This window comes from Armigeres subalbatus, chromosome 1 (genome assembly GCF_024139115.2).
Source record: "Armigeres subalbatus isolate Guangzhou_Male chromosome 1, GZ_Asu_2, whole genome shotgun sequence".
Taxonomy (NCBI): domain Eukaryota; kingdom Metazoa; phylum Arthropoda; class Insecta; order Diptera; family Culicidae; genus Armigeres; species Armigeres subalbatus.
In genome coordinates, this window is record NC_085139.1 from 302087743 (window position 1) to 302098788 (window position 11046).

At 44.2% G+C, this 11046-nt stretch overlaps 1 protein-coding gene across 1 annotated transcript; it reads right to left on the minus strand.

Moving 5' to 3' along the window:
- Positions 1-9157: 9157 nt before the first annotated feature.
- On the minus strand, positions 9158-10693 carry LOC134207522 (uncharacterized). The gene has a single exon (XM_062683226.1). The coding sequence runs from the start codon at positions 10691-10693 to the stop codon at positions 9158-9160; it is 1536 nt and encodes a 511-aa protein (XP_062539210.1).
- Between the last annotated feature and the right edge of the window lie 353 nt (positions 10694-11046).

Consider the following 11046-nt stretch of genomic DNA (forward strand, 5'->3'; position numbering starts at 1 on the left):
AGCCTCCTTCAAAGAGGCTTGGAAGCCACCTTCCAAGAGGCTTGGAAGCCTCCTTCCAAGAGGCTCGGAAGCCTCCTTCCAAGAGGCTTGGAAGCCTCCTTCCAAGAGGCTCGGAAGCCTCCTTCCAAGAGGCTCAAGCCTCCTTCCAAGAGGCTCAGCCTCCTTCCAAGAGGCTCGGAAGCCTCCTTCCAAGAGGCTCAGAAGCCTCCTTCCAAGAGGCTCAGAAGCCTCCTTCCAAGAGGCTCAGAAGCCTCCTTCCAAGAGGCTCAGGCCTCCTTCCAAGAGGCTCAAGCCTCCTTCCAAGAGGCTCAGAAGCCTCCTTCCAAGAGGCTCAGCCTCCTTCCAAGAGGCTCAGAAGCCTCCTTCCAAGAGGCTCAGAAGCCTCCTTCCAAGAGGCTCTGAAGCCTCCTTCCAAGAGGCTCAGCCTCCTTCCAAGAGGCTCAAGCCTCCTTCCAAGAGGCTCAGAAGCCTCCTTCCAAGAGGCTCAGGCCTCCTTCCAAGAGGCTCAGAAGCCTCCTTTCAAGAGGCTCAGGCCTCCTTCCAAGAGGCTCAGAAGCCTCCTTCCAAGAGGCTCAGAAGCCTCCTTCCAAGAGGCTCAGGCCTCCTTCCAAGAGGCTCAGAAGCCTCCTTCCAAGAGGCTCAGAAGCCTCCTTCCAAGAGGCTCAGAAGCCTCCTTCCAAGAGGCTCAGAAGCCTCCTTCCAAGAGGCTCAGGCCTCCTTCCAAGAGGCTCAGAAGCCTCCTTCCAAGAGGCTCAGGCCTCCTTCCAAGAGGCTCAGAAGCCTTCTTCCAAGAGGCCCGGAAGCCTCCTTCCAAAGGCTCGGAAGCCTCCTTCCAAGAGGCTCAAGCCTCCTTCCAAGAGGCTCAGAAGCCTCATTCCAAGAGGCTCAAGCCTCCTTCCAAGAGGCTCAGAAGCCTCCTTCCAAGAGGCTCAGAAGCCTCCTTCCAAGAGGCTCAGAAGCCTCCTTCCAAGAGGCTCAGAGTCTCCTTCCAAGAGGCTCAGGCCTCCTTCCAAGAGGCTCGGAAGCCTCCTTCCAAGAGGCTCAAGCCTCCTTCCAAGAGGCCTGGAAGCCTCCTTCCAAGAGGCTCGGAAGCCTCCTTCCAAGAGGCTCGGAAGCCTTCTTCCAAGAGGCCCGGAAGCCTCCTTCCAAGAGGCTCGGAAGCCTCCTTCCAAGAGGCTCGAAAGCCTCCTTCCAAGAGGCTCGAAAGCCTCCTTCCAAGAGCCTCGGAAGCCTCCTTCCAAGAGTCTCGGAAGCCTCCTTCCAAGAGGCTCGGAGAACTACTAATAAGAAAGAGAAGAAGAAGTTACTGTGATGGTCCTTTCGACAATTTTTGAAGGAACTTCTTTTCTACGCTCTAACAAAAAAAGTACATGTCTGCATTCGAATGGACATTGCTCGATACATACACTTCGTTAGTGCATCTGGTAGATACCTTGATCTTAATTCAAGATTATTTGGAAGACTTTGAACATTCCATATTCAAAGAAATTTAAATCATATGTTTATTGAACCAGATTGGGTATATACCGATTATGAGGATATTGTCAAAGACTTGGTTGATCTGGTAGATACCGTGGGCTGAACTAGAGAACGTTTTGAAGTACCTTGAACATCTCGTATTCAAGAAAATTGGGTTTACATTATGCCCATATGCTTATTGAACCGGATTGGATATGTACCGAAATGGATAACGAAAAGTTAGTGAAAATTCCGGAGAATTTCCCGTAGAACTTTCTAAACATTTTTCCTTGGAAATTCCGAACAATTTTCCTTGGGAACTTCAGAGAGCTTCTCGTGAAAAATTCAAAGAATTTCTCGTAGAACTTCCGTATTCAAAAAAAATCATTTTAACTCGAACGTCTGGTAAACCACTCAAATTTCCTAAAAAATCTTTTTCAGCCTAATTTAGACTTACTGTAGTATATATCAATGGTTGCTGCTCCAACATTGATCCGAACTTATGGAGGAACCGTTTTTAGAGCCCGAAAATAAATTAATATTCGAAATATATAAAAAAAATATTTTTAAATACTAAAATTAGCAAAATAAAAAAAATTAAATTTTCCAAAAATTTGCAACCATCCGTATCCAAAACATAATTTGTAATCAATCGATAAAATTCATGGCAACTTGTCTGTCATTTCATGTAAGTAAAACACAAAACTAAACCGTGCCAAAATCGAACGTTGCTAATGCGAATGAACCCTACAGTAGACTTCAGAAAGTCAATTAGCTTGGAAACTTTCACATGACTGCTAAATTCCAATTCAAACCAATAGCCGGTGCTGACCGTCCTCTTGATTAGCGTAAAATATAAGTCGCTCTTTCGGTTGTTTTACGTCTCATTTTGAACTCTAGCACCCTGTTGTTATTATCTTAGTCAGCTCAAAACGGTCGCCTTCATCGTCTACGTAAACAACTTTTTTTTCAACTACCAGGGTGCCATATCTGCGTTCAAATTCGCGCCAACTAAGTACAATTGAACAATAACTCAAACGAACGACGGCCACCGCACCTCTACTGCGGTAGTCAGTTCTCAGGGCTACTAAGGGAAAAATGGGTCACTTTATGCCGCTTGAGACGATCTCCGTAGACGAACACAAAACGCAAGAAATCTTCATCGTCGTGTCGCCGTCGACTCGACATCATTAATCAACATCATCATCATCAGCATCATCCATTTGGCCGGTCAAGTAGGCCGTTTTCTCGTTTTATTATGATTTCGCTTCAACCAAAGTAGGCTTGCTTTTATTGCCTGCTTAACATATTCTTCCGTTCCGGTCTTCTTTGTGCTACTATGCTCTTCAAGTAGTCAGCGATACGAAACTTTCGCGACGCGGTTGATTGCACAATCAGTTTCACTTTCGACAGACTACCCAACCCATAGTATAGGAGGGACTTCAGCACCGCAGTCCCGTTACCACACACACGCGACACCCAACTCAACTCGCTTTATGTTTTTGCAGTGTAGCATATGATTTGCGGCTAATTTGCATCGGTGCGGCACATTGCGTTGCGAGTTCACTAAACCGGTTGGCAGGTCGTTAAAGCTCGATCGATAGAATCGAGGTCTGGCAGAAACCGGTGAACGCACTGTCATGGTCAGGTGTCGACCTTTCTGAAAACAGAATCTCCAACCTCACTGTGCTTAAACCGTCACTCAACTCTACTACGATGATAGGGCAGACAAGTTTCCGTCCCGTTCCAGATCAGAAAGGCAGCTCCCAATGACAATCCATAGACACAATCGACCGGCGCGCGCAAGACGACCCGAATGAGATTCGCTTTGCTGGCTTTTTTTTTCGCTTCAGCTTCTTCGATTCGAAGGCAACAACTACCTACTATATGGGAATTGAACTCGTTCTGAGCCACTGGCTATAGTTCTGGACGGTCCCGCGCTACGCCGACACGACCCGTTGCCATACGCGATCGATTCAAGACTGACTCCGCGAGAAATAAAGAAGGAGGAAACATGCTGCCTGTCTGCCGAAACGAGCGGCGTACGACAAAGCTCAGCTGATCGTCGCTGCGATCATTCTTCCATTGGCCCACCACGGGGAACAACAACTCAAAACATGTCGTTTGCCGGCAACACGAATCACACGAAGAACTATTACTAAATGCATGTGGGTATTGGTCGATATGTGAGTCGAAGTTGACTTAGTGATATTTGAACTGCTTACTATGCACGGTGATGGCGAATAAAGCGCGATATGTGTTTGCATATGATATGGAGAATTGATTCGCGCGGAACGCGATCAATTTGATTCGGTCTGGAAGGAGCTTGATTTCATTTCGAGCAAAAATTGAAATTATATTTGATTGCAGAATGATGTGTTAAGCTTCTCTGGAAACATTCCTAATAGAATGAAATGCGGTTTAAGAATAGGGAATTGCAGCTGTGTTTGATATCATCTTCACCTTGAAATAAATGTGCTGATCTCAGTGTAGGCACAGACAAACAGGCGTTACTGTTCATATGAATAATTCGAAAATTTATCGTCATTCGATTTATAGAAAAGCTTATTATCAGAATCGCGAGAAATACACTGCCGCTAATCGCAAGTCGAGCACATATTGATATGGACGCCATATACAGATGTGCTCGACTTGCGGTTAGCGGCAGTACAGTCGATCATGGTTGATTCCCATTCCTATTCCCATACGCAGAACCCGTATTGTTTCCAAACGCATCAACGCTATTTAACGCTAGCGCCTCTTTTGGCAGATCGCGCTGCACTGATGTAGGTATTTCCGTTAAACATGCGAACGATGTTGAAATGGGAAGTGTTATGTCTGTTTGTCACTGGTCAATGGGGCAATGACTCATCCATTTTTGCCTACATATTTCCAGACACGAAAAGCAGCTTTTGAATATTTGTTATACCATCGATATGTTTGCTTCGTGTCATATCCAAAGTACAAGAAAGCTAAGTTGATTAACCTCCTTCGGCTGAAACCACTACGGTTCCAATAGCTTCGTGCAATGTCAGATCAAGTCCCACCGTCGGGTCTATTGGGTAGAATGCTGATATAGTGGGTTTAAATAAAAATGAAAACACAAGTCGACTCAACTTGATTCTGTATGATTCTTGTTCTTTGACATAGCGAAGTTTGGGGCAAGTATGTCACACTATGTCACTACGCTCAAACAATAATACTTACTGTATTAATAATCGTCCTAATCGTATTTTATGGATTTCCCCTATAGATTTTATGGAAATGATAAGCTTAGGTTTGCCCTGAACTGTCACTGTCGTTGCGTTTTTTTTGGCTCCATTGACGCTTCAAAGCGACAAACTGCCAGATATAGTAACAGTCGCATCGCTTTGGTTTGGAGAAACCTTTATTATGATTCGTAATTATATTACATAACACTAAGATGAGTATGAAAATAACAAGAAAACTGATTTTGAATATGAAAAAAGGATAATTTTCTCGTTTGTAGAATCGTTTATGCCTTTCTTGTACACTAACGTGTAAGGAAAAGGCTATAAACTCCAAACACGATTTTTTGACAGGATGCCTTGAGCGCCGACTTTCATATAGGGGAACGGTTCGCCACTTCATCTCATAGCTCCTATTTCCATCCCATCAAAATCAAAGCAATGGAAAGGAATTTGGTTTGATTATTATTTTTGTGATTTTTTTCAGCAGTGAGCACGCATGTTGACAAAAAGAAGCGACGAATTTGGTGCCGTATTTCTTTGTTTAGCGATGAGATGGATATATGTACAGTGAGATTGAGATTGGAACATTTCCCCTACCAGTCAACTCAGCTTGACGAATTGTGTCTGTTGATAGTCATTAAATCTAAATCATTGGATGGCTACTTACTACTTACAAACAGCAACTAGCGTGGAGGTAATCTTTGGCCAAAAAGCGCGACGTGGGAAACTATGTTTGGGAACGTGACCGCTAGATCCCTTACTATTCAACACATTCTCGGTCAAAAACATACTTTTTCTGAAAATGTGGAATTGTTCTTTAGTAAACTAAGAAACTGCTCCTAGAACGTCCCTTGAAATTCCAACTAGAAATTTGTTTGGACATTCATAAATATTGGACATTCAAAAATCCTCCTCACTTCCTTAGGAAATTCATTTAAAAAAGCTTCTTATTTTAAAATTTCTCCTAGATTGGTTTCAGATATTCTTCTAGGGGTCTCCAATAGCCTTGCGAGCAAATGCATAGGATTGCTAATCCGGAAATGGCCAGTTCGATTCTCGGTCCGGTCTAGGATGTTTTCGGGTTGGAAACATTCTCGACTCCCTGGACATTGTACTTGCCACACAAGATACATACTCGTGCAATGGCGTGCATAGAAAAACAGTTGAAAAACAGGCCAAGTTCTAGTTAGAATGTAGAGCCATTGAAGAAGAAGAAGAAGAAGAAGGTTCTTCTAGAAATTTTTCCGAGAATATCTCCAGGAAATCTATCGAAATTTTTTCCAAAAAATCCTCCTGGAACTCAAACCAGGAAATCCATCGCGAATTTCTTCAAGAATTACTTTAGGAAATTCTTCAGGGAATCCTTTCGGATACTCCTTTCGGGGGAACTTTTGAAGGGTTTTCTGGAGTTCTTGACGTCATTTCCGGGAAAATTCTTGGCGGAATTTTTGCGAGACTACATGGAGGAATTTCTTGAGGAAAAAGTGGGAGAGTTTCTAGAAGAATTTCCGGGGTTTATAGATATTGCTGCGAGTTCCTTAAAAAAAAATCTCGGAAAATCCTGAAGGATATTTCGGATGATTTTTTGTAGACATTTTAAGGGAAGTACCCGCAAAAATTTTGAGAATTGCTGCAGGATCTTCCAGGAAAATTTCTTGAATAATTTTCAGCGGAATTTCAAGGAGAATTTTTGTAGGTAATTGCGAATGAGTTTTGACGAAATTTCCGTAAGAATATCTGGAGAAGTAGCCAGATGAATTTGCTGACGAACTTTGCAAGGAATTTCCGGGAAGAATTCCCGAAGAAAAAATTCAAATCCAAAAACAATATTCCGGGAGAGTTTTTGGAGGAATTTTCGGAAGAATTCCCGGGGCATGAGCTGGAGGTGGCTATCAAGGGCTTCCACGTGAGTTTCTGAATGAAGAGATCTTGTTGGAATTTCTGGAGTAACTTCAGAGAGAATGTCAAGAGGAGCATGGGAATTTCTGAATGATTTTTTGGTGGAAGTTCTGGGAAAGGAGACGTGGAAATTTCTAAGAAAATTCCTCAATAAATTACTGAAGAATTGCTCACCGAGAAAATAATGAAATTTCTAGGATATATTTGGAAGGATTAACGGAAAAATACTTGGCAATAATTTAAGATGGAAGTTCGGAAGAAATGCATAAAAATCGCGGAAAAATTGCTAGAGGAGCTTCCGGAGGAATTCCTGGAGGAACTTTCAGAGAAATTTCTGGAGAAACTTCCGGAGGAATCCCTGGAAAAACTATTGATGGGATTCCTGGAGGAACTTCCGGGAGAACTTCCTGTGGAATTCCCGGTGGAACATTTGGAGGAATTCCTGGAAAAACTATCGGAGGAATTCCTGGAGGAACATCCGTATAAATTACAGAAAATTTGTAATACACGACATTGATTCACGCCGCCGCCAATCACCAGCGGCGTGACGCCGCCAAGCCACCGCCACTGGCTGAAAATGATCTTTCATGATTCGCTGTCGATCGAATTTCAATTGGCGCACAGGTCTAGATAGAATATCAAGTGAAATTCTGTATAGAATTTTCGACCAAACTTCCAAGGTATTCCAGGGAGAACTCTTGAAGAAACTGCTATTCCAGGATAAACTTCGTCGGAAATCCCAGTAAGACGTCTCAGAGGAAATTAAAAACCAAATAAATTTATCCTCATTTAAGTAACGCTGCTAATTTGTTTCTCAAGAAAAAAATTGTCCCCGACAAGTGGATAGAATGGAACTAAGCTTACTGCCTTACTGTAAACTGAATTAAACAGTAAAACATCTTGTCGCAAATTCAACTTTATAAATCACCATTCCCATGATGGAATTAATTTACTCCTCGGGGAAATATTCTCTGGTCCGTCAGGTGAATTAATACATGGGGAAGGGTTCTAGAACTGGAACTTACTTCCTTGATAAATAAAATAATTCATAAACATAATAAATTGTTCAATTAAGTGGATAGCTAATCTGCATTCTAAGAAAATCATACCCATACAATTTCAATCATTGCTGATAATACTCTTGTGCTGATGACATACTCACGCGTGTGCGTGTGCGAACGCGTCCGAGACAAGAGAATTCCTCTTGCTGATATTTTGCTTTTGAGTGCTTGGACGCGCTCCGCATCGCTCGACGTGTCAACATGTCATCTCCCTTAGAGTATGTAATCAGCTAAAAGAACTGTTTAAAATAATAGTATAATAATATGTGTTACGTAAGACTGTCATATATTATGACACGCTGCTTTTTCAAAGTGTTGCTACTAAATTCGTTACAAGCTCACTGTTTGGGAGCTGGTCCTCTATCTCCGAAGTGGACTGTATAATTTGTCGGCTTTCCAAAAGCGATCTAGGGATTCTGAAGTGAACTCAAATCGGCAGACTTGGATGGTTGATTCGAGGGGGTTTCGGGTGCATATCCTCCACAGGCCCACCGTTTGGAACGTCCTTTACTCTTTACACATTTATTTACTGAAGTCCACTAGCACATTACACATATTTTGGCTTATCAAACAAACACTTTATTATACATAAACTACATTTATTAGACTAAACACTACATAAAATTGGGATAATGTTCCTCGGATATACGGACTCTGTCCGATCCTTTCGGTGGCTAATAGTCGACTCTTCTATTTTGTAATGGCATCGTTACTCAGAAGTTACTCTCTTAGGAGATGGGTGGTTACGCACACCGACCAGCCGCATGTTTCGCCGAGGGGTGCATCGATGAACTTGCCTATTTGTTGCTAAAACATTCCCGCCCGCCCTGGAATTACTGAGATTTTTGAAAAGAAAGACGTAGAAAACCTCTCGAGCGCGTTTTGACAGGTTGTGTTGGTTGGTTGGAAATCATCTTGGTTGGTAGCTTTGGCTTGATCTCTATGCCATCGCCGGGTAGCGTACTTGCTCGGATAAGTGCTAACGCTCTCTGATTTCCTTCGGCACCACACGTTCCAGGATTGGATCTGTTGCTTGGTGATACTTGTAATCCATGCAAGCTTCCTGATCGATTGAACGAATTACTCCTCAACGGTTGCTTATTTCTCCGATTACCTGTCAGAGGGCGCGATATACTCTTCGGACAACGAATTAGCTTCTCCTCCAGGCAAACTGCCACATTGCTTGTGATGCGGTAGTTATTGTGCGGCCTGTCCACACTCCCGGACACTACCCATCCAAACACTGACTGAGTGAGAATCGGTAGACCTTCACCAAGTGGTACTTCATTTCCGGTATTGAAGAATTCAAAAAGTTTTTGATGCCCAGCACGAGGTCAATCGCCTCGGATCTGAAAACGTTGGATCCGCTAACCTCAAATCTTCGGGAAACTCCCATTCCGTCACATCTACGTTGGCGGTAGGGAGATTCACTGTCACCTTCGGCAGCAACAGGAATTCCAACCTCGAGTATCCTGTAACTCGCCACCATATGGTGGATGTCACCTTCTGCTTCACTTTCATGTTGGCTTATCCTATTCCGCATACTTCAACAACCGCCCGTTGTCTTTGAACCTTCAGTTGTTGAGCCAGCTTCTCAGTCAGAAAATTACACTCGGAGCCGGAATCTAGAAGTGCTCTGGCCGGAACACGGACTCCGTTATTCCCTTCCACTAGGATGACGGCCGTTGCAAGGAGTATCGATGATACCTTTGTTCCGGTTACATTGGATGACACCTGCGCTGGTGTTCCTCCTTGTGTAGTCGGCCTTTCTGAATGGGTACTTCTGCTCGCTGCAGGGGCTCGGAGCGTCGGTGATCCGTTTCTACTTCCGTTGGATGGGGTTAGTGAGCACACCAAAGTGTGGTGCTTACCTCTGCAGTTCCGGCATGTATATGGGGATGAACAATCCACCGCCCAATGGCCATGCCTAAAACAGTTCCGGCAGAGCCCGTTATCCCGTAACACCTTGGTTCGATCGGGTATAGACATCCGTTGAAATCTCGGGCATTGATATAGTGGGTGATCTTCTTGGCACGCTACACAGGCCCAACGTTCCCTCTGAACAGTGGTGTAGCTCAAGTGCCGAAACGGTGCCCTTTTTTGTTGAGGAGGTTCTACCTTGTAACACGAGGACTTGGATGGTAGAGCAGCAAGGACTTTCACTTCACGTTGGAGAAAATCAGTTAGATCCTTGATCGTATCCTGCTCCTTAGTTGAGGATAGTTCTTCCCAGCTTCTTCTAGTTATCGGATCCAGTCGCGCGCATAGGACGTCCAACAGCAGCAGATCTTTATATTCAACAGGTTGAACTAGCTGATCTAGCGTCTGCATAGACCGCTCGAAGCCCTCCAGTAGGGACCGCAACTCGGTAGCCGACTCCTTAGCCAGCTTCGGTAACTTGAACAGCGCCTGAACTTGGCGACGCTTAAGCTGCTTGCTATCGTTATAGCGTTTCATTAAAGAGTCCCACGCGACCTGATAGTTCTCCCGCGTAATTGGCAGCGGATCCACTAGTGACTTGGCTTCGCCTGCCAAGCACCCTTTGAGGTAGTGGAATTTTTCCACTTCCGGTAAGTCTGCCTTCCTATGTATGAGCGACAAATACAGGTCACGGAAGCTCAACCAATCATCGATGTTGCCGTCGAAGGTTTGCAACACGATTTGAGGCAACCGCACACGCTCCATGGTAGCTTGATCTGCCGCTTCCAGGTTTCGGGTTGATTGGTTAAGGGCTGGTGGTTCCTGGAACTCCTTGACCTTGTCCAATAGCAAAGACTTCAAGTCATAATACTTGCTACTGAACTCTGACCGCTGCTTGGAACAGTTGTCCTCCTCCTCGTCGTAGTCATCGTGGGTTTCGATGTTCAGGATCACATCATTTACATTTTCCCACATCTCATCCAGCTTCTCCAGCCGAACCGTTACCTGACTTGCACTTTTCACTCCGCTCAAGTTGTCAGCGAACCCACATATGTCCTGGAACATGTTAAGGAGTGACCGCAGTGTTGTCTTCAGTGTCTTCATCGCTGGAGTCTTCCTGTTGGTCGATGTCGTCGGTGGCATCTTCACAATAGGCACTCGGAAAACGGTTTTCAAATGGAAAAGAGCACTGATGTAATAATCCGTCGATCCTAGCCTCGGCTAGACATACACTGTAGAGTTATTCTATATTTACCTGGGTAAATAGGATTTTACACCCTCTCTACAGGTACGTTCCTCAAAACGGCTCCTTTGGTTTAAATGATTCGAAAAACTCTCGTCGGTAACCCCCTGCGTCCAAAAGTCCAAAAAACAGTGTGCCGGAATATCACGGTTCACAAACTGTCTATCCGCAATAGTGGAAACATTGATCGATTTAGTCGTATTGATGGACCCCTCGATTATGCTCCACGAAAAAACATTGAATCACCACGTCC